We start from the raw sequence: 24,773 nt of genomic DNA, 5'->3' as shown, positions 1-24,773 counted from the left end.
GATCCTATCATTTTAATTTCACAAAATAGCATCTCCCATATGCACAAAATCTGATTTATACAAGATATATTATAACATCATCATGTTGCCTAGTTGCATGGAGGCATGTTGCCTAAGTCAACATGTCATCAAGCGTTGCATCATTTTAATTAGTCAGCCATCAGCAAAAAAACGTCTAATAGTACTATAGCGTGGGCATCTGCCAGTGACCAATTATCTACCTTAACTTCATTTCAAAATAAGAGCTGTTGTAGAACCCATGTAACATTAAACCTTGGGCTGTGCCAAGAAGAACTAAATTACATGTCTGAGTCATTACAGCCCAGCACAGTAGATTCTAAATGTTTTTTAATCTCAACTTGCCTCTTATTTTTGCAGTTGTTGCTGTCAGCCAGTTTTGACACTTCACACAAGTCAGCACAAGCACAACATCACAAAGCCAGCAATCTAAAAACAAAACTGTACTTTTATCCTGTTATTGTGTCTAAGCATCACCGATGCTTGCTTCCCCAACCCCCGCCCCCCGTTAAGCATTTTGTCACTATTGTATTGCTTTCCCCAGCTTTTCAGTAGGTTTTATGGTGCTGTGGATCCAAGGAAATGATACTGTTTGCCATTAAAATGAATGTTTTCAGTGTTTTGAGCCATTATCCTTACTGTATTCATGAAAGAAAGCGCACCACATGTATTGTAAGTCTATATGTTTTCATTTTAAGAAATAGTCTGATCTCCTCTTGACCTCCTTGGTCCTCCTATCTGACCTCTGACCACACTCACAATTCATAATAATGCATAAAAAGAATGGTATTTACTGATGAGATGAGCAGGTTGGGTAGTATCAGTAATTATTAGTAGTCCAGTCCTTTTAATATTATAATAGTGCAGGATTCAAGGATTACTTCTTTCCTTCACATTCTTGTACAATATAATACAGTGGGCAACAAAATCTTTATTTCCCTTATTATACTATACATTCTTTCTCCGTATAAACAGCTGAGGTTGTGTTGGTCCAGTCCAATTACACACCGCTTGTTAAGGGAAAAACCCTGCAGACACTACCGAAAGGAGGTGTGAAACTTTATGATGCATTTAGCACTTATTACTCATTTTAACAGGCTGAATTGTGACAGGGTTTGGTTACTAGATGTGAGCGCAGCTGCTGCTGCTCCGCCTGGCCGTGATGGCTGAGGCTGTGGCTGAATATATGGTTATTGTTCCAAATTTGCACTTTGCGCTGCACTTCAATTTCTGCTGAGTCCTGTATATTTCTGTTTGAACCTGCACAGTCCTTCACTGGCAGACCTGTCGCCAGCAGACCACGGGAGCTCAGAAAAACACCAACCCTGACACAGAAAAGGATGCTTTATCCAAAGCACAGCTGTGACTTTATTCACAGAAAAATTGTTGTGTTTTTTAATTTATTTATTTTATTCTTATTATTATTATTTTTTTTAAAATTAACGGATATATGACACACACAAAAGCTGAACCAAAGAGATTTTATAACTCCCCATTATTTCCACCTCTTGGATGCTTCCCATGGTTAAGTGAAAAATGGTGACACTTATCCCACATGCTTTATCTGTTTCGTGGATGCATATTATCAGAGAGTGAACTGGTATTTATCCTGAAAAAATAAAAAAGCTTTTTGGGATATTCATTATTATTAAGCCACAAAAGTAATAGAAATTGGTCTACTCAACCTCAACTGTAACCAGTCATTATCCAACTCGTCTTCAAACCTACCAGTGGGAAACAAAATCTGCAGCAGACCTGTCTGCAGATGGAAGCCTTACATTAATAGGCTTGCGGAACAAACATTTCTTTTTTACGAGGTCTTTAACTGTAGCTGGCTTTCCCACCATTTCACAACTTCACCCTGATGTTCAGTAATGATTAATGTGGTCTAACTGGAATATCGATGCGTCTGCAGCACTAATCTAATGGGAGCGGTGGTGCATCTGTGCCACGAGGCTGACCGTGCTTGTTTAAAACCAGAAGAAAAGTGCCCCTGCATCTCCTGACATGTTTGCTTGTTAGGTACTTTGGGCCTCCCATTTTTTTCCTTCCTCCCCTAATTTGCAATACATTATTAATGTGAGCAAATGCATGCGAGTAACTTATTAGCCCCTGTATCGATCTGACAGGCACAGGTTCTGTGTCCACTTCATGGAGGTGAACAGTGAGACAAAGAGAGGCAGTGATCAATCAGGAGCCCAGGAAACTAATCAACTGTTTGAAAATGGGTCATCCAATTAGTTAGAAAGCTCTCTGTGGAGTCGTGTCATTCCTACATTCAGCTCAGGCTGATTCTTAACAGTAGCCCCAGGAAGACTTATGGTTGTGTATTTATCAATATGACACTTCACTTATGTTAAGAAACCTCCAATTTGCATGGCCTTGTGAATTCTTTCCTGTGAGCCAGGAAACATCTAAAATTGAAGTACTTAATAATTACTGTGTTGTTGGGTCTGCGTTTCTTAGTATTCATGCAAGTGTAAATGTGTGCAAACAACCAGAGGATTTAAAAAAAGCACAACATTTGTTCGGTGGGACACGCTGTGAGTGATGGACAGTTATGGAAATGTCGACAGGAAGAGGCCAGGCAGAGCCGAAATGCACTCACACAAATAGCTTTTGACTGCTCACCCGTCGACGAGTCGTACCAAATCTGCTTTGACACTGTGCGTCTACTTTTCAGGAAATACACAGCGGTGCATGATCAGAAGGACGATGCGTTGGACAAATCTAGGCTCGCTGAAGATACACGTGTAAAACCCATCAAAAAGCCTGTGAAGAGTTAAACAATTCACGCTGCTTAAAAGAAAATAATAATAATAATTTAAAAAATCCATTAACAAAGACCTCCCTCCGCTCATGATATAGAAGCACTTTACCTGCCTCCAAAGGCAAATCCCTTTTTATTCAGACTTACAAGCAATCAGCGCGTTGTTATTGCAGTCCATAGGTCATCTGGTTGTTTCTCCAATGGCTGCCTATAAAGGCCTCTTAAAAGCAAGCAGTGGCATTAAATATAGTGTTAGCAGCAGGATTGTAAATGCATGTTGACATTTCACTTTTCATTGGAACGTGGTTGCCCGTAGCTACACCGACTGACCTATGTGGAAGTTTGTAACTTTAATAAGCTGATAATTCAAACGTATAAAAATGCCTGTAGCGCTGTGAACATTGTTTGCTTTCTGCAGCCTTTTGCTGTGTTATAGTTTTTTCTTTAATTTTATCTCGGACAGCGAGGGAATTCAATATTTAATTGTAGCTTTCAATATAGAAAAAAAGCATTTATTCAGGCTGTTGTATGGATAAAACTGTTATGAATACAACCTATTTGGAGAATTATGGACTAAAAAGTGTTTAAATAGCACCTTCCTACATTCTCATTTTGGTGATGCTTCTATATGTACACTGTTGTAGTAGTAAGTGAGGATAAACAGGCTAACACTACAAAATGTAATCTGATAACATATAAGGAAAATTACCTTCTAGCCACTGACTTAAAAGTAGAATAAATAAATACACTATTGAACTTGTACCTCCCATTGGTGGTTTGCTGCATCAAATCTCAGACAGGCCGACAATGATCCTTACAAAATTAAAATGAATATGTAACCAGTAGGAACACCCATCCATAAGCCTTCACAGAGAATGCTTTAATATCTGCCATGGTGCAGATGGCTTTCTTTGAATAGAACAAGGTGGGTTTTAATATTTGAAATATTTGAAGATTCAGCGAGAAACATAATTTTTTCGTCCTCACTGCGGATTAAATGGTGACAGCTCACTAGTTCTTTTCATGTGGGATTTAAGTTAAAGCCACAGTTTTTTTTCTAATATGGCTTCCTTTGAATGTACAAATTCAGACAAAAGGAAAGAAGAAGGGGGGGGAGCTATCTCCCAAACTGTCAGCGGCTAGCGGAGGGGGATAAAACAAAGAGATCGTGGAAATACATGAAATTGGGAGCGACAGCAGGAGAGATGAGTTTCCTGGTTACATTCAATGTATTCACTCAACTACGACATATGTAATCACATCAGAAGGTGTAAAAACTATAATGAAATATTTTTAAAGGCAATAAGGCTAACGTCTCTGGGCTACTTTAATCTCAAAGAACATATTTGGTCAGTGAACTCATTTAGTATTGCCTCTGACTGTCAGGACTGAACTGCAGCACTTCAGGTATGAGTGACTGGATGATTCAGAGCTTAACTGTTTGTGCCTATAAGTGTTTTTGTTTTCTTCTGGAGTCCCTCTGTGTCAGCGAGTGACCTTGAATTGCTTTTCTTTATCTATGTAAGAACATAAGCATGTGGCATTGAGCTCTGCCAAGCTTCATTTGTGCATCTGTGCTTGCAAAGAGGCAGGCCTAGTCTGACCTGAGCGATACCTGAGGAGCACGGCATGTCATATTTTAACTCCCTTTGTCTTTGACAGATGGCTCAGCTCTAAAAGCTTCTGTCCATGGTGCTGAAGGCTGGCCTGATGTATGAGTGTTAGGCCCTGTTTGATAAATCCACCATGTCACTCTGCCTCTGACAGCCATTCATCATGCTTGGCTTTCTCATGTGAAATGTTCTATGTGCTGGATAATTCAGTAAGACAAATAAAATGTGAAGTTTCGACTCGGCTCCGTGCCACTCCACATGACTTTTTGGTATACTGTACTTTATCTCGGCGTCGTAGGGACGTTGTGTTCCCGTCTGAGCACGAGCAGCAGCAGCTGTAGCTGCAACACAGTGACTATATTCAGACCAGCTGAAGGACAAACATGTTCTTAATGAGGCGACTAATGAGTTCTGCTCTTTGTTGCTGTTTTTTTTTCTTCTTCTTTTTCTTCCCAGGGTCAGGACGACCACTCAGCCATTCAGCTGAAGTCCTTTGACACATCCCCTGTAGTCTGATTCAAAAGACTTTTTTTCTTCTGTACCATTTGTTCATTATCAATACTCTGTTTTACATTCTTGCAGTTGAAATGTCATATAAAAGTCAAGGCACATTTCACTGTACACCATTACAAGATGATGACATGAGTATATTTATTAAAGGGGATTTACTATGCTTTTTGTTATTGTTTGTCATCTTTCTACTGTTGTACAATCATGGGTGTGCCTTTTAAACAAGACCAAAGTTTAGAACAAAGACGTTAATGTATGTCCAGGTAATTAGATCCCGATTTGGGATTTTTAAAACTGAGAGAGTAAAGATTCCGATATTCTGATGCATATAAACAAAGGCAAATTAACTAAGACTTAAAACAACAGTAAGGTTAAAAAGCAAAAATGTAAATGTGAGAATGTCATTATGCATGACAAATAACAATAAAATATAAGCAAAATGGCTTCCGATATCAATACTGATATTTGGGGGAAAATCTGATATATCAGCCAATATTTAGTATCTTTCAGACAAACATAAAAAGATTTCCCTAACATTTGTTATGTGTAGTTATGTGTGAGTCAGCACTAAGATATTATGATAATGAGTTTTAAATATAAACTTGTTTTATTGTCAAACATGTAGTAGATTAGTCCGACTCTGCTTGGATCAGCTGCTTGTTGAGTTTGTGGTGTTCAAAGCACATTCAAAAACAGTTGCCAAGGGTAAAGTTGTGGTGGACCACACTGTGCAACATCAATAGCTGTAACATGGTTGAAGGGTGTTTCTCCCAGACTTTGTCTATTTCTGTTTAATGTTTGTTTATGGTCAAATTACAAATGTCGATACCAATAAATCGGAAATAGTTAATATGGGCCGATGACATCGTCCTGGCAATAAATCACAGCCAAAAGTTCAGCCATCAGACTGCTTTTATACTCGGACAATATTTTCTGCCTTTGCCTCTGTATGATCTCACTGACAAAGGATATTCTGAATATGGTTTATTAGGGGCAGCCAATAAGAGGAAAGTTGGCTTAAAGGGGGAGGAAGGGCTATATAAGGGCTTGTTTCAGGCAGCAGAGGTTGCACCAAGGCCCAATGTATAAATTTGGGGTTATTTATACACAAATAATCGTTATTTAGGACCAATTCGTGCAAAGTTATTCAAGTAGAGCCCAAAAAAAGAGATGAAAATGAAAATAACAGGTCCCTTTTGCTGTTGTTTTAAATATGAGAATAAAATGAGAGAAAGTAGGCAATTGTTTGTAAAAGAAACAATGACATTTATTTTTTTTTCTTAGCGCTTTTCTTAATTAGTCTGTTGTGCCCATTGATCACATATAATACAGGTAATATAAAAATGGCTTTTTAACTTGACACCCAAAGCAACAACAAAATGTTTTCTTAAAATATGTATGCTAAAAATACTGAGAAAGTATTTCCACTAAAAGTACTGGAGAATAGCTTGTGACTGCAATGATGACATGACTGTGTTTTGCTGTGGCTGATGAATTTCTTCAGTTTCCTCTCCGTTTACCTCACGTAGCTCTTGTTGTAGGCACTTACCAGGGCATTAACAAACCACCTCTTGAGGAGATAAAACATCACTTGTTTTAGTTTTAAACAACTCAATATATTTGTTTGAGTCCAGTGTTTTTGCCAGTCACCATTGCAATGAGAACTACAAAGCATAAACAGCCATTTGGCAAATATCCTCTCTAGATACCCATTTTGTCGCTGAATTTCATTAAGCTTAATGTGATGTTGTAATCAAAAGTAGTCTGCTCCTTGCCTTCATTTAAAACCCATTTAAATTGTTCACATACAGAGGATTTGTCATTACATCAACATAATAGAATATATAACAATATTTCCATGAAAAATCAAGAATCCGTTTTTAAATAGAAAAGGGGGGGTATATTTCATCAAAAGGCTTACACCATAGTCACTGTTATTTGTCTACTCTAATAAATCTCCCTTCCCATAATAGACAGGTGTTATTACTGTATCTCTAACTCGTCTATGGATGTTTGACAAAGCACAGACGGTATTGCTTGGGACCACACGGACAGTTCCACAACTCTGAACACATTTAACAGTCAATTACAAGAGAGCTGACCTTCAACACGTCCACTTTCTTTTCTCTGCCTGCATTTCTGTATGAATGGTACTGTAATCGAATTTTTTTTGCAGTAAAATACCCCTTCCTGTTGATGTTAGCTTGGTTTGATGGTTACAAAGCCACCACTTCAACTAGGGTTGAAACTGGGATAGCATGTAGTCAATTTAAACCGTTCCATCCCCTTCCATTAATAGTTCTCCCAGTGTATCTGAGCTGGGAACGGGCAATGGGTATGCCTTTGAAAACAGTATATCATCGTCCACCCCTGCCCAGTGGCCTTGTCCATTTGCTGTAGGTGTGTGGTGCTCTACAAAGCTGTGGTTCTTAAAAGGCATTGTCAGATACATTTATGACTGTGGCTTTCACTTCCACTCCACTTGGCAGTCCCTTACCCGTAACCCACAGCTTTGTAAAGAAAGATGAGTGCATACCGGGAGCTTCCACTGGTATCAGTGAAGCTTTAGAGTCCCATTTCCTTATATCCCCATAAAGGTGGTGGTTCCTCAGAGACACATAAATAAACAGGCAGGCCACTGAAATCACAGCCAGGAGCACACCAAAGACAGTGATTACTGCTGCATCCCATTTTTCTGTGTCCTTGGCTGCCAACTCTAATCCCTTAGTGGTGACAGTGACACATTTGGTGTCATGGTTGTAGTGGATGTTGCGGATATCCACACAGACTTTGTAGTGAGTGGCGGGGCTGAGATGGGTAAGGTTGTACACCTGGACATCTGAGGGAACCCTGGTGGTAAAAGCCATGGTGGGATGGTTGGCATCTGAAACAGTGTACCATTTAATGTTGGGAGCCAAAGTGCCAGGGCCAGCCTTCCATGAGACCAGAATGGAGTGTGTCTCCACTGATTTGACTTCAACATTCAGAGAACCATTGACAGGTTGGGGAAAATATCCGTTTACCTCTACAGAGACGGATTTAAGATCAGCACCGACCAAATTATGGGCAACACAGGTGTAAACACCGGCTTCATTTTCTGTTATATCGTAGATGTCAAAGGTTCCCTCTGGGTGCATGTAGAACTTGTCAGATACAGTGTTAGGCAGGACCCTTGTGCCAGATGGGGTGATCCAGTAGATGTCCGGCTCTGGTTCGGCAAAAGCCCGACAATGAAGTGACACTGAGCACCCGCTCTGTGCTTTAATGTGCCCTGGCATGCTTTCGGGTGATATCAGTGGCAGGCAAATCTCCATCATCTCCCTGAAGTGCACCTGCCGGACATGCTGGCCCTCATACTCCGGAGGCTCTACGCAGTATAGTGAGTCAGGCTCCATGAAACGGATGTTGGTCTTGTTCATGTTCATCCAGCGGACTACGCAGTCACAGCGGATTGGGTTACTGTGCATGCTTACCTCCCTCAGATTTGGAAGAGATTCGACAGTAATCCTGTGGAGGGCACTGAGAGCATTGCCGTTTAACATAAGGGTTTCCAGCCGTGGGAGTTTGTAGAAAGCATTAGGATGGATATAAGAGAGTTTAGGATTGTTGGTTGCTTCGATTTTGGTCAGCTCAGGGAGGTTATTGAGGGCAAAGCTGTCAATGGAAACTAGCTCTGGCATGCTGTTAATCCCTAGTTCTTTCAAATGAAGCATATCCACAAAGTCCCCTCTTTGTATTCTAGTAATGGGGTTTTTATTTAGATCCAAAAACTTAAGATTCTTGACATTTCTCAGGGCAGAGTGAGGAACCTCGGGAAAAATATTATCATAGAAAGAGATGCTCTCCAAGTTATCAAGACCAGCCAGTGAATCATCAGGAAGCTGGGACAGGTTCATTCTGGTAAGAACAAGACTGCGGAGGTTACTTAGAGGTTTGAAGTTCATGTTATCAATAGAAAGAACTGGATTTTCACCAATCATTAGGATCTCCAGATTTGGCAAAGGTTCAAACCACTCTCTTTTAATGACACTCAGCTTGTTAGAATTGAGATGGAGTCGCACAAGATTGCTTAGACCCTGGAAAGCCAGCGGAGCGATAGAAGAGATGAGATTGTGATTCATGTAGAGCTCCTGAAGGTTCGCCACTTCTGACAGGCATTGCTCAGGAAGCTCTCGTATCCAGTTCTCTTCTAAGTGAAGGGAGAGCAGCTGAGTAAGATTCCCAAGGTGGACGTTGCTGATTGAGGATAAGTTGTTTTGCGATAAATCAATCTCTGTGATATTGGGCATGTAATCCAAAGGTCTGTCAATCCTCTCGACGTTGTTTGTTTGCAGTAACAGTACTTGCGTGCCCACTGGTAATTTTTCTGGCAGGCTAAAGAGTCCCAAATCATTGCAGTCAACTGTCTGCGCCTCCATGTAGACAGAAGTAGGGGAAAACCAGGGTCTAATCTCACACACACAAAGCTTTGGGCAATCAGGCCTCAGCTCAGTGGCTACAACAAAAGAGGCCATGGCCAAGCCAACAAAGAGATGATCCACAAATGACAAGTCCTTCATATTGGACCGATTTCCTCCAGTCAGAAATTGGTCCTTGTAGATTGATTGGTCTCAGCTATTAACTTCACAGATAATTACTCATTTGTTGCAGCCGCTGTGGCAACTGACTCATCAGCCCTGCCGCAACTGCCACAGGGCTCCCTAGTGTTTTATTGTCTTCCTATGTAGATGCCCTTGATTCACTCAATGCTGGTGTCAGGGTTTGAGGGCAAGGGTGCAATCAGGCAAGCCAAAAATAGGTGGGAGGCGGAAAAAAGAAAAAAGTCTGGACCAATATTACACCTCAAAAGACTTATATTAAGAACCTTTATAGGTATCCATAAAACATCTTCTTTCTTTAAAGATAACCGTCCTCACTGATTGTCTTTACTAGCTTCCAGAATCCACAGCCCAGTCCATTCCTACCTGTGTAAAACAAACAAGACGGAGAGAAACATGTGAGTATTACCAGATAATGGGCATGGTCAAAGAATGTCATAAGAAAAGGATTTGGACATATTGACATTTGTTATAGGCACACTGATGCATGTTGACATTTATACACGTTCCCTTCAAGACGTAGAACAATGGATTTATATCTGCTTGACCTTCTAGACTTCACTCTGAGGATGTACCACATGTACCACTACTATATAGCACTAAATCTTGATGCTAGCAGTATGAGTCTATTATTGGTTAAAGAGAAGGCTTCATTAAGATTCTTAAATGGCAGACATCCTAGGGCTTAAGCGTTACCCTTTAGGGCAAGCTACTCAAAGACGCTAGAATATGTCAGTCACTATAGCAACAAGTAAATGGACAGCCAGTAATACACAATGGAGTGAGACGGTTAGGCTGTAAATGCAAACTAAACAGCTGACCTAGATGCAGTTTGCACCTGTTTGTTAGGAGACGAAACAACCGACTGCCATGAAAATTAAAATGCATTAACGTGTTGACGTAATTAATCTTTTTAGCAATCAGCACATCTGTATGCTAATAGGATTTAGCATTTCTGGAAAAACAGGTCATGCAGTTTACCAATGGACACAGATTACTAAAAGGTGCCTGAAGTGAAGAAAATAAGTGATTATTATGGTATTGTCTTGAATATGGATATTTGAATAATAGATAAAATAGTCACAGATCGAAGATCATCAGCTAAATCTATGTTCTTTTTCATTTAAAAATTTGAGAATGATCACAGTCATTTGGGTCGGTGATTAGTGTCACGATTGTTTAGTAGTTTTATGTAATATCTGTGGTCTTACTGAACTGAAAAAATGCATTTCATTGACGTTTCATTGTCATTCGGCCGCATCTATAAGTACATAAATGAACAGGGTTGTAATAAAGGAAATGGGTGCATTGAAAAGTAAAACAAAAACATCATTACCAAACACGGCATGGCACAATAAGTGTTTTCATTTTGATGATCCTGTCTGAATAATAAATTGAAGCAAATATTATAAATTAAAATTCAATTATCTACCCAGTGCAGTTAGTATTTGTCTGAATTGTCTGCCTTTGTTCACCCTTTCATTACACTTCATACAAGACAGTTTAAGGTCATGTACTCTCATGGGCTCAACAGGAACTATAAAATGCAGTACAGTGCTGTTAGCAGAAAGTGTTGCACACTTCTCTGACATTTCCATTTTATTCTGGGATTTTTTTAGGCTAGTAAATTATCCATTAATTTCTCTGAGACATTTAAATTAAAGGCAATGGATAAAATCCATTGCACTGATTTTAGACAGTCTGATTTGAGTGAAAGCTCAAGGCTATTGTGCATATTTTACTTCATTTGTAGGTCAACATATTTGCTCTCAGGGTCTTTTTTAACTGTTAAAAACGCATATGTTTGTGCCGCTGACTATTTCTAAAGAGTGATACGGTATTTACAGATGTTCCTAAAATGGAATTCTGGGAAATGTAGGCAGATTTCGGTCGTTTCAAAGTAAAAGGCAAACAATTTCACCTGTAACAATATTTGGCCTTTGTAAGTTTGTTCAATATTCTTATGTAACAAAGACTATTGTATGATTATTTCCATTTATAAGCATTGTAGATATATAACTACCCATATGGAAAAGATATATATAAATCTTATAAAGTTTGTATCTGTCTTGTGTGAAACTTGTATGAAAAGCATACAAGAGTGAAAACAGATATAAGATCCCTTGAAAAATTATATAAATGAAACTTGTATGTTTTTGATACTCCGTAAAACAATATATGAAAGTAATGAGAAAGTGGCCACTTTCATGAGTGAATCATATAAGCCTTATATGATTCACTATATGAAGCAAGCTAAAGCTGATGCAAGTCTTTTATAAGTTTTTTCTATTTCTTTTCCATATGGGTATAGCTTAGATGCTTCCTCCTTCATGTGACTCACACATCTTTTTTATCTACTGTCTCTCGCACCGTCGTATGATTAGTGTCTCCATCACATCCTGACGTGGCAGAAGCTCCACAGTTGAAGTGTATGTAATTTGTCATATGTGACTGCCTCTTACTGAACAGATGGGTTTGATGGTGCTTGTGATATTTTGGGGCCTATGAGATCAGGCGCCACATCATGAGAAAAGTCAGAAGAGACAGCGGATGAAATAGAAAGTATCAAGAGGAGAACTGTGACGGTGGCTGGAAAGTGAAAACAAGGGAAGAGAAATGATTTCATTTCATCACCTTCGCTGTTTCCACCTCGGTGGCCACGGGGGAGATGTGGTGGTGGTGGTGGTGGTGGGTGAAATAAATAAATAAATAAATAAATGAATAAGAACTTCTGAAGGAAGCAGAATTGCTGGAGTTTGCCCGCTGGTGGAGCCAAGCCGAGGGTTCATTCCTCAACCTGTGTGCCATCACTGGCTAGAGCGTGGTTTGGTTCGGGACGGCAGACAGTAAGGTTGTGAAAGAGGGAGAAGGTGGGGATGGTGGTGTGTGTGGGGGGAAAGGGGGGGTATTATTTTTCAAAAGCACCTGGCACTTTAATAAGCTTCTACACCCAGAGAATTCTGATAAACAGGACTTAGCCTCTCTCCCTCAGCACCGGCTCTCCATCGTGGGCTATGCAGTTGATCCATATCCTGGAAGCACAGGACAGACTTTGTAATACAGCCTACCGCATTTAGTTCTCACCTCTGCTCGCCCTGGCTTTTTCTCCTTAGTAATCACAATTACCAGCAGCATAATGTGGTCAGGTTAACTGTTATGGCTTAGCTTTATTGTGAATTCGCTGCAGGTGGTTCCAAGACGGGCTGCTGTTATTTGTTTTACCAGCTAGTTACGTCAGAGGGAACACTCTCGGACTAATTAATGTTTCAATCAATATTTCCTGCTATGGGAACTGGTGTGCTGTAAGACACAGCACTGCCCTATTTTCACAGCACACTGCTTCTCCATTAGATTCTGGCGAGGATGGATGTGAGGATGACATCGTGGACACTAAAGAGGTTTTGGAAATAGGGACAGATTGAGAGAGGGATTTCATTTGGTTTGGCGGACGCTAATGCTTGCTTTTCCATCAAAAATCAAGGACTGGATTAGGAAGGCTTTACAGGACAATGTGCATGATGATGAGGCCAGCAAGAAGAACATATTTCCCTGCTGATTAATGAGGATGAAATTCTATTAATGATAATCCAACATGTGGTTCATAAAAATGCAGATCTTAGATATGGTTGTGGCCAACAGTGTGTGTCTTGCAGAAAACGGACAAACGGAAGATGTTACAACAGTAAAGCTTTCAACGACAGAGCCTCAATTGAAATGCTCTTTGAGGAATATCCAAATACCTCCCAGTGAATACAAGCAGTACTTTTGCTTGAAATGCCCATCCCTAATAGAGTTTCAATACGCTTAAGGTTGGAATATTGTCCCATACTTGCATTATTTTAAGTGCACTATCCTAATCATCTACAGGCAGTTGATCACATAAATTGGTATCGTGCGACTGAATAATGCGGAGCCCACTGAACAGGCAGTCTATATTCTGAAGGCCTTGCACCATGACTACCACTTGTACAAACCTATTAGTAAAAATCCAGTCAAGTTACCGAACCACATCCCCCCCCCACACACACAGACACACACACACAGCTACTATACAGAGCTAATTCCCACAGTCCACTGCTCAGTTGCTGGTAATTGAGGCAGAGCGTGAGTGGAGGGAGAAGGGAAAGAAGAGATCTGGAGGACAAAGTGACTTGCCAGAGGAGAAACGTCTTCGTTTCTGTTGTGGCATTGAGCTATTAACCTCTACTGACCCTTGTAATGCTGTCGTTGCAAGAAATATTAATCTTAGCTTGATCCAGTCAAATTCTAGTCAAAGACGAAAAAAGTAGAAAGAAACAAGAAAAAACATTACGTAACTGCTGGACATAGAGAAATGTGCTTAATATGGCTGGGGTAAATTGAATTCAAAGATGGATGCTGGTAATCTGTGTGTGGAAAAGCTTTACTAAATCCTGAGTACTGAGGTACAAAATCAACACCTTAGAACAGAACACGGAAAGCTTGTAATGGGATCTCCAGCAACCTAATGTCTACCTGCGCTAACGCATTAAGCCAAAGCTTTGACATTTGTTCAGGGGACCTTTTATAGGTCAGGCTAAGGTGTTCACTCATGGAGCACAAGTTCCAAGGTGTCAGAGGAGAAAGAGAGTGGTGGGCAAGCAGCTCCATTACAGTGGGAGGCTGGCAGTGTAGCCCATGGGCTTTCCACTTTCAGCAGTGTTAATCCTGGCTGGGAGTATCGCAGCAAAACAAGCTGCTTGTATCTGCCTCGTTTCAAGACTGCCTTAGCTGGGTGAAATACGGGTTTGTTTACCACCACTGGGTTTCATTACCAACACTGCTCTCCATCTCCTAGGTGAAAGCCTGAAGAGACACTGACACATTATAATCTTATAACAGTTAAATGAAAGATCTGATACCTATTAACAGGCTGAGCTTGTGTGGTTAAACATTATCGCCCAATTTGGGGTTTTACTTCAATCCGTCTGAGGTACGCAAGTCCAAAATTCAGTCTCTGTTTAGCTCTTTTGCGTTCAAGCACAAAAATCAAGAGAAACTAAATCCTACGATATATTCACCAGGCAGAACTTTGACTGTCTGCTGTTTGATGCTGGGCTGATAGCGTGCTGCAGGAAACAGCTGCCTGCTGCAGCTGAAATATACGCTATGACCTGAAAGATGCTATACAGCTCTGCTGCGCTAAAGACAGCTGCAGAGTCAGGTGGTTTGTTATTTGTGGGTTTGTCACTACACGAGATCGTCTTGAAATTTAACACAGCCATTCGGTTGATGCTTCTTAGTAGCCAAAGGTTTCGATATATCTGCAAATTAATGAATGCAGTACTTTTAGAAACTGTGTACCACATAAATTTGTAGTTAATAGTTAATAATAATAATAATATGAACAGATATAAGACTGGTAAGCCAAACTGTGAGGTTACACAAAAACAAATTTGATTAACGTTGTGTAATTTAGTAAGAATTAAGTAAAAGAAAAAATTCGACTTATATAGGATTTATAAGACTGATCCATATACTGATAGTTGGTGATTTTAAAGATCCAATGTATCGGGTGATATTTTTTCTTTCAGACACTTGAAACATAAACAGATTTCCCTAACATTTATTATGTGTACTGAATCCTTACAAATACCAGCAATATCTGCAAATAATGTGTCCATGTATCCATCACAGGGAACTATTATCAGTCAATACATCAGACCCGCTGATATATTGGTCAGCCCCTAATAAAAACTTAACATAATGACATAATAAGTACAGAATATGATAAAAACAAGCAAGACACACAAACAGTGATTTAAAAAAAGACTTCACACAAACATACATACAGCTCTAAAAAAATGTGTTTTTAGAATCTTTTCAAAGGACGTCAATGAATCAGCCTTATCTCCTCAGGCAGGTTGCTCCCAAACATGCTTCATGCTTCAGGTACATCATGATTTATTTTGATATATATATATATACACACATATATATATATATATATATACACACACATATATTTTATCACTGGTTTCCACATCACCTCAGTGTAAATGTTTTTTGCAATGTGCACTTTTTCACCTCCGCGTCTCATTTGCACATGTTTGACAAGAACACAAATTCTGTGTAGGCGCCTAAGATGCTTTTATTTAGCAGAGTTATTGCATCATCACTTAGAGTAAGGAGCTTCTGTAGTTACTGACATATTCCAATAAAGATGCTGTTCAGAAATGACAGCGTGATTGCGTCACCTTTATGAACCGCTATGGCTTTAGACCTTGTTATCCGCACATTTCACTCTTAATTAGAATGACCTTTGACACAACTGAAAGCCTTCGAATCTCTCCTCATTAAAATGCTGCACATTTACGCTGACATGTTGCTGCCCTGTTTTTTTTTTGTTTGTTTTTTTGCTTTTTGTTTTTTTAAATATGAATCTGATTCTGTAATTTAGAGATTATTTTATATGTGTTATAGTGTTTAGAGATTTCCTGTAATCTGCAAATGGTACCAGGGTGAATTAGGACAAGGCTTCGGTTAAGAGGTTCACGCGCTGTCAAGGTGAAAAGCTTTTTCATTCACATCTTGGCAACACCTCGCTTACTTTCCCACCAGACCATCTACATTATCCTAACACTGTGGCTGCACAGGATAGTAATGGCACAAATACAGTTTGATTAGAGACCAGTGAGATATGACCACTTGAAATTAATGAGTATGCACAGGAGGGCCAGAAAGCGGTGGTCCAAGTGGCTCTGCGGCGCTAATTCAGGAAACCCTGACTCAAGTCGTCGGGCGGCCAAACAGCCGGGCAGAACTGTTTGTTTTATTCTGTTTATTGAAATGAGTTATTATAAATCCTCCCGCTCGCTTCACAGGGCTTGGATGGGATTTAGCGAAGCGGGGAAAGAGAGGTGATTGCTTTGTCACAGGTTGGGTGCTCATCAGTGCCCTGTGTGGAGACAAGTTGACCTAAGAAAGAAAATGCAATCATTTATTATATAAAACACAAGTTCTGCATGCAACGGCAGGAATGGCGGAGAAAAATTTGCGAGATCAAGACGTAAGTTCTTTTCTTTTTGTGGGAAGCATATTGGCCCTCGGGGAGATGATTATGAGGCCTGCATGGTTTAAGTGGTAACAAGGCAGTATTGCATCTGCTGAGAGGTAGACATTAAACTTACTGTGGTAAAACTGGGTGGAAGACATAAAGGTCAGACGTAAGTGGAAAGTAGGGCGCAGTCGAATTGCCTCCTCTTTCAGGAGAATAGCCTGTGTATTGTAGAAACGGTTCACTGGGAATTTTGATCCACTGGTAATAAGCCTTGCAAGGTTTTCTTCACCCATCACCCTCTCCCTAGCTCGGGCTCTTTTCTTTCTCTATTCACTCTGTCATTCCCTTTTTCTCATGATAATACAAGCCAAATATCTCTTTTTATAAACCTGCTCTTCTCACATTTTTCTCTGCTCGTCCTTATTGAGAAATTTTTCTCCTTATGTTGTCTGTTTGCATCATCATCTGCCCAGCCATTGGGCTGTGGAGAATGACAGCATGTCATCGTGTCTCACTATATATTTCTATGCCTATCCTGCATAGTGTCTGCTTTTGGCCTAATTGCCTTCCCAAGACTCTTCACCCCTGCCATGCTATGTCTTGTGCATACATGTCTTACCATATGGCTCCTATTTTCTAATTACCAACTGTAATGTGAGGGGTAACACTTGATTGAACTTTTGTAAAATGTTGTACATTTTGTAAATTTGGTTTGTAAAATATCTATGAAAATTTAGTGGATGCTTTCGTGGAAAGCTGCGACTGATCTTTTTAAAACAGCTCTGAGATGATCACAAATGCTATGCAGTGTTCCTACAAACCGTATTTAGATGATTGTTATAAAAAATTAAAGTGCTTGTTTTAAGTAATCAAGTGTTACTTGTGTTTCAAATAACAGAGACACAGTTCGTGTCCTGCTGTGTCCACTGTTGTTCTTACTAGCCATCAGCTAAATCCAATCAAATGACTGGATTAGGTTTACGAAATGATCATGATTTGAGTTAAAATATGACAAGATGGATGTGAGAGCACTCTCAAAGTGCATTTTGGAGCCACCAATAAAAGACCTTGTATACATTTCTGGTATGCCGGCAACTGAATGGCAGCATTTGACTCCAGGGGAATGAGATACTACTACCAAATTCCTAAATATCTTTTATCACAGAACTTAATGGCATAAATAATAAGTTAGAAAATTACAGATGATGATTAAATAGCTTGACTTTGTGTAAGATGACTACTAAAGTTTCATTAACTGTAATTTTATTATTTACTGACAGCAGTATTTCTCAAGTGTCATCCACACGAGTAATAAATATATTAGCGATGTGTTAAGACTAAGATTGTGGTTTTATGTACTTAATACATGCAGCCACTTTGCATTATTGGAAAGCTATAGTTTATCTGCTGCTGCTCTACTGTATAAACACAACTTTTCAAGATGTGTTTCTTTTCAGAGATGCAGAACTTGGACCTGTGGTGAACATGCAGCACGGTCATGTTGCAATCACAACAAGTCTGATATACATTCTGGTTAAGCCTCATATTGGGTGGAGGCCTTCAGAAGGCTTAACTGTCCCTCCTTCTGCCCTTCACCTCATTGATTTACTATTATACTTTCTCCAAGGCAAGAGAGAGTCCATTAAAGAGAACCTTCTATGTGTGTATGCATAATGAAGCTTCCTGTACTTATATGTATGTGTACGTGTGTGCATCCATGGGGGAGCAGATGGAAACCTTTCCCCTTACATCTGCACTTGAATAGCCATGAATCAGTGGCAAGTCGACTCTTAATGTAGAATCAATGTTCCAAATTAACCACAGGACCCCCTATCTCTGGTTTTTCAGCTCTTTTCTGGACAAGACATGCCCTTGGGCTGAGCGAGGGAGAACACACACGCACAAGGTGGACTATTGAACACTATATAACGCACCCACCTGCCTCGTGCATGCACACAGCAGACAGGAACACATGCAAATACATGAGAAAAAGAGATCTGTGCATTTGCCGGCATGTAATGTAGCAGACTGCGTCCTCGCAGAAAAAAAAATAGAACCCAAACACGCAGGGGCTCATTCGCATAATGCATGCAGAACGCGCCACACGGTGAAAAAGCACAGCTAGGTCCCCTTGTCTAATTCGCATAGTGCTGCATCTATTAAAATTAAGCCAAGGTATCCAGCTTAAGGCTGCCGCTGATAAGGTCAAAGGCGTAGCGAACATTCCAACACTCATTTCTCCCCAAACATAATCGCACTCACTCTTGACAAAAATCTGCATAATGTTCCATGTATAGCTGCTAGCTAGAATGAAAGAGGAAGGTGTGGGGTGGGGTGGAGGGGGAAGGCAGGGGAAATGGAGCCAGCGGCATATCCCTCAAAGTCAGAGCCAAATTGAATCTGCAGGTGCAAATGTGGCATGCGAGCTCCCTCTAAGATGCGCACCTATCTATATTTATATGAATAATATATGGCTGGTCAAGGGGCCACAAGCCTGCAGAGAATAGGTTCCCACAGAAGATGGAATCAATCATTATATGCCACTGAAATGCATTTATCGCTGGCTTGGGCCTCTTTATTATGATTTCATGGGGTTTGATATGGGCTTTCTCTTTTCTGTTTTCATTCTCAGCTACTCTTTCTTCGCCCAAAAAGACCAAAGACGGGGTTCTTTCAAAATGCTCTGTGTCTGCGGGCAGATATTCTCTGTATACATGCTCATTTTGGCACATACGTTCAACTGAGCATGTGTGCTTGTGTTTCCGTGCATCGGTCACGGCAGCTCAACAACAGTTCAGCTGGGTTTGTTCTCGGGATGCAGCATCACTACCATTTCCGTCAGCACACTAAGGGCCTATACGTATCAGTCAGAATGCAGAGCAGATGGACCGCACAGCAGTGGCCCTTCAGATGTCCTCCTTCGTCTCTGCTCGCGTTTTAAACTGCAATATGGGCATATGTCGCTAACGTGTACCGCTCTGATGTGAGTCTGCCGAAGAGCAGCTTAATTAGCGGTTAGCAGCTTTGATTTTTATTGTGAGCATCAGTCCTAGATTCTCACAGGCCTGGCATTTTGCTGTTAACACACGGTCTGGTTTTGAGTGCACCTTTTTTTTTGGTAAAGCCATGCTCTGGCATTCCTAAATCCTTAAATCCACTCCCACCAGAAATGTGCCCAAGCTAAGTACCAAAAAGTCCAAATCCAAGAAGTAAATGTCAGTGGATACAAAGGAAGTGTCACATCCTGTTTTGACCTTTGATACGGACTGAAAATTGTAAAATGTCATGGATGTTTCCATCGTGGCATGTTTTGATCCGCAGCTCTTTTTTCTTTGTTTCTTTCAAGTCCACCCACTAGCTCCGAAACAAACATGCACACCATTCTCTTCCCCACCGTTCCTTTTTTCCCTCTGCCTCTGCTTATTCCATTTTAACGGGTGCCTGTGTTTGTTTGGGAATGGAGATGCTACCAGAGAGCCTATGCTTGGCTGCACGGGCTGATCCCCCGCAGCCGTCTTGTGAATATGTTTACATGGATTTCACTGAGGAGTCCCCTGATGGATACTTCTGCATCTTGTTATCGCCATCAAAGAAAAAACAAAAAAAAGGAAGAACTTGATTGTGATGGCACTTACACTTGGAGCTTTCTGAACTCCATTTCAAACCAATAGTAGCATTTGGCACCCACACATAATTCTCACCTCGCTGCAACCTGCTGCCCTCTGACTATAGAGAAAAATTAATATGGAACACCCACACCGTGCTGCCGATCATGCTCTCAAAGCCTCCACAAGGCCACTGCAGGCACAATACCTTTCCCACCCCACCTCTGCTTCTCACGCAGATCAATAGGCAATTCACAAAGCCACACAATTTAAGCGTATGACTTGTTGGTGGACATGTAATATTGATTTGTTTTGAACAAGTGTGCCTAAATTAATGAAGAAAACCAATACTGGTTTGTTTTACTGCTTTTGTTACTACTTGGGGGAGAAACTGCAAAGTGGCTGCCATGTTAGGAGTCTATACTTGATCTTGAGCTTCACAAAGTTTGCAGCTCTATCTTGCATCACATTAAATCTCAGCTGCCACTGCTCGCTCACTTGATAAATATGTTGCGGGGATTGCTTGTCAAACACTGGTGGTCGAATGCTATAATACATTGCTTTGCGGGTAGCCAGCCACATACTTCACATGTGAAGGGCTAAGGTTTTCTCAGTGTGGCATGGTGTCGGATGTGAGGGCACGATGGCTCTCGTGTGGCATTTCATTGTGTGGTTCACATGGAGCAACTGTTTTGGGTGAGTCATTCGCACTGTGGAGGCCAAAATCTATTGTATCCATCACTTGGAACAAGCAAGCGGACACACAAACACACACGTGTGTGCGCACACAGAACACGTTTGAACAGAAGATTACAGCAATCAGAATTGGATAGCCTGCTTTGGTGAAAATCCACATTTGTCATTATCGGCCTATTATCTGTTTATCCAAATTATTCAGGAATAATAAATCTGCTGAGTGGAATACATTTTGGACAGAGGGGAGAGGCTGTGAGGGGCAGAATTTTGAGAGGGGGGGGGGGGTTAGAGAAAGACGCCCCAATGCAGTTAAGGGATTACTGAATGCCACCCTCTCTTTCTCCAGCCGGATCCCTGGATGTGTGGGTGTACAGGCACAAGCAGGTGAAGGGATGATGATGGTGATGGTGAATGTGCAAGAAGGTGCTTTCCGGTAGATGCGTTAATCACAAAGTAAAAGCCCTGGATCCGGTGTATGGCACAGCCGCGGAGGAAGCAATTTGAGGAGCGTGGGGTTTGAAAAATAAAGCCAGTGGACGTGTACTCTCGTGGCATGTGTGGGTATCGACTTCTGTGTTTGCAACAGGAAGGTTTAACAAAGAGGGGGAGAGTGAGGGGAGGGGGGGGGGGACATTCTGTGGGTTTCTTAGAGACGTGTCTGGTGTGTGCTCACTAAGCAGCACCCGAGGACATGAAGCTGCCAGCCAATCACTCCATCCACCAACACACAAACATAGAAGCGTACCCGCACACTCACACACACACAACCACGGGGGCTTGTCTTTTTCTTGTCTTTAACTGATTTTCCTTCTTAATCCAAACACAGCCAAAATCCGGTCCGGTTAAAAGGCGCATCCTGCATAGTTGCGCAAAAGCGCGTCCCTACATCCAAACAGGGAGGTTCGAGGCCAGTCACAAGATTCGTTATCCAGTAGTATTTGTCCCTAATTTCTGCAATCGGCACATGAGTGACTGACATTTAGGAAGCAACCTGATGTGTATTTTTTCCTCTGTGTGTGCGACAAAAAACACAGTAATCGCTCAATTTCGTTCGTTTTTTTTTTTCGTGAACTTGTGAGCCGTTGCGCAGACGCAATCGCGCGACACGGACGAAAACGACAAATATAAATTAGAGCAGCAAACAGAGTAAACTTACCGGGTTTCATCACCCTCGGATACAAAGCAGTTTTGTGTCTGTATTCCCATCAAGTGCGCCCCTCCGATGACGGGAGAGAGCCCCAGCGCGCAACATAAAGCCAGTCAACAATGTGTGGTCTTCTTGTTCTCACGCAGCTGATGAGGAATCAGTTGTGGTCTCTATTCCTCGGGAAATCGCACGGGTTTCTGCATGAGGCGAAACGGCAAAGTCCAAAAGCAGTGTGGCGAAGGAACGGAGAAAGATTCGTGTGATCCTCGTGCCCTTCCCTTCCTTCCCTTCCCTTCGTCTTAACAGCGGCTGTTACGAACGCATCTCTCCCTCTCGATCAAGTGTCAGGCGGACCACATAGATGCGCCGCCGTCTCCTCGGCAGTCATTAATATTAGAACAAACCCCCGACTCTCCAGAGAGGAGCCAATAGCGTCAGAGAAGCAGGCGAGGTGCGCGCAGCATCCCTGCTCTGGTTGGCCGAGAGCAGCCGTCAGTCATCTCCCAGAAGCCTGTTCTCGTCTCTGTCTTTTTCTGTTAGAGGTGAAGCGCGCTGCAAAAAATATCCAAATTAACGAGTCACGCAGGCCAGCGATGAGAGCTGAAGTGCTGTCTAAAACAGCAAAGGCACATTATTTCAAAATAAGGCCACCCAACGGCATCCGTTTAAGATAGTTTGTAGTCCTTGTAAAGATCCCTCAAAACAGAGGAAATCTCATGATTGTGCTGTGACTGATCAAGTACATGAGGTCCCCTACACTCATAACTATCCTCCAATGACAACTCAAATTTAATGGCAATAATTTTTGAAGTTATAGCTACTTTATTTTTGTGTCTGGTAGTAAACACCACTTAAGGTCTGGGCAAGGTGCTGCTCTGGGAGCTCACAGGTGCCACAGAGAACTCAAGAGATCTGTGTCTATATGTTGTAGCTATGTGGGGGGGAATATGTGCAAGAGCTGGTGTTGTGTTGTTGTGAGGTTCATTTTTGTGCTGTTGTTGGTCCTTTTGCTCAGCTCCTGATGCTCAGAGAAGACAGACGTCATGCAGTATCAGAAGCTGCTGTTTGTGCTTCTCATCAATTCTTTATTTAATCTTTGACCCCTTTTCCCACCATTTTTGTCCTTCTTTCTTTTACAAGCCAACTGACTGGGATTGTGTCTCTGTAGCCACCACAGGGCGATCGTGGCTCAAGAGTTGGGAGTTCGCCTTGTAATCGGAATGCCTGTTAAACCTTCCGTTGTTGTGTCTGTCCGAGCCGGGACAGTCTCGGTCGTTGTGTCCTTGGGCAAGACACTTCACCTACCGCCTACTGGTGTTGGCCAGAAGGGCCGATGGCGCGAAATGGCAGCCTCGCTTCTGTCAGTCTGCCCCAGGGCAGCTGTGGCTACAACTGTAGCTTGCCTCCACCAGTGTTTGAATGTGTGTGTGAATGGGTGGATGACTGGGTGTGTAAAGCGCTTTGGGGTCCCTAGGGGGGACTAGTAAAAGCGCTATACAAATACAGGCCATTTACCATTTACCACACTGGTTGATTCCCTCTATCCGCAATAGAGCACAAATGCAGAACCATGTTTCCATTTTAAATCTGAGAGAATATTTGAATGAATTGGTAATGTTTAGAAACCTAAATGTACAATCATATCAAAAAGAATTCACTGATGTATAACAAAGGTAACTGCAGTAAGAAACTTCTCACTGAATTGTAGTGCGCTTGATTTATAGAGTACCAAGAGCAGAAATTTCATCAGTCTTTGTACCTCAACCACTAAATTTATATACTTTGCAACATTCCTCCTCAGACTTGCTAGACTCAAAAGAGTAGCTTTCATAAAGATTCATTAATTTGTAACTGCTAACAGGCATTTTTGGTTCCTTTTATGTCAAAGATTTGTACATGTGTGTTATTTCCTGTGGTAACATAAAAAGTAACAGACAGTAATTTACAATAATCAGCCAAAAAACACCATCTTTGACACGCAAACTAATTCTGTCACTCTATGAGCACTTGTAGTTTATATTTTCAATTACATAGAAGAAAATTTAACTATGGCAAAATACACACACACACATATATACAAATACGCATATATAACACTAAAACAAAATGCACACGCTGTCTTTCCTTTGCTGAAGACTTAGAATCCATGAATATGGATTCATTTAAAGTTTTTGCTCAGCCACAACTGGCTTCCAATCATTTGGTGAACTGTTCTCGAAATTAGCTCATCACCATCATTGTGGATATCTTAAAATTACATTCAAGTCAGGAGTTTTCTTAGCTCTCACTGGTAGTCTTGTTAATGGCTCACCTCAAAATTGACGAGCTTTGACCTGCTTTGCATGTGTCATCACTATAGCTTGCTGAATTTCCTTGGCATTCCGTAAGTCACTGCCACATGCTAGTCTGTTTCTGTGTGTGTATTCATAAAGTCATATATTACAGCAACTCCCCATATACCAATGTCAGACCAGGGAAAAATGGTTGGAGACTGTGTTACAACCAAAATTGACCGTGCAACTGTGTGCAGTGGACTTGTGATCTCACTGCATTTGAAAAAGCCTCCTCAAAGACAGGCACCAGATGTGCAACGACTCACAGTTGCTGCTGTCTTCCAAGCAACTTGATAAACTGCAATAAGACAGAGTCAGTCTGTTATCCATTTGTGACTGAATGGGGCAAAGTTAGCAATTATATGCAATCTGTCTGTAATAGTATGCCAATAAAACTGCAATAAGTCTGTAAAAAAATCACAAATCCTTTGCCGTCTGTTGAAAATCTGTTGCTGTCTACAGACA

The 24,773-nt window shown here is 41.2% G+C and overlaps 1 protein-coding gene across 1 annotated transcript; it reads right to left on the bottom strand.

Moving 5' to 3' along the window:
• Positions 1–6,641: 6,641 nt before the first annotated feature.
• On the bottom strand, positions 6,642–22,357 carry LOC120735979 (leucine-rich repeat neuronal protein 3). The gene is made up of 2 exons (XM_040035865.1): positions 21,985–22,357; positions 6,642–9,875 (listed from the first exon to the last, which is right to left on the bottom strand). Exon 2 carries the CDS (start codon positions 9,468–9,470, stop codon positions 7,341–7,343), a length of 2,130 nt encoding a protein of 709 aa, XP_039891799.1. The 5' UTR covers positions 9,471–9,875; positions 21,985–22,357; the 3' UTR covers positions 6,642–7,340.
• Between the last annotated feature and the right edge of the window lie 2,416 nt (positions 22,358–24,773).

Source organism: Simochromis diagramma, unplaced genomic scaffold (genome assembly GCF_900408965.1).
Source record: "Simochromis diagramma unplaced genomic scaffold, fSimDia1.1 OVJJ01000816.1, whole genome shotgun sequence".
Classification (NCBI taxonomy): Eukaryota; Metazoa; Chordata; class Actinopteri; order Cichliformes; family Cichlidae; genus Simochromis; species Simochromis diagramma.
The sequence above is the reverse complement of the archived record's forward strand: the minus strand, read 5'-3'. Positions and strand labels throughout refer to the sequence as shown.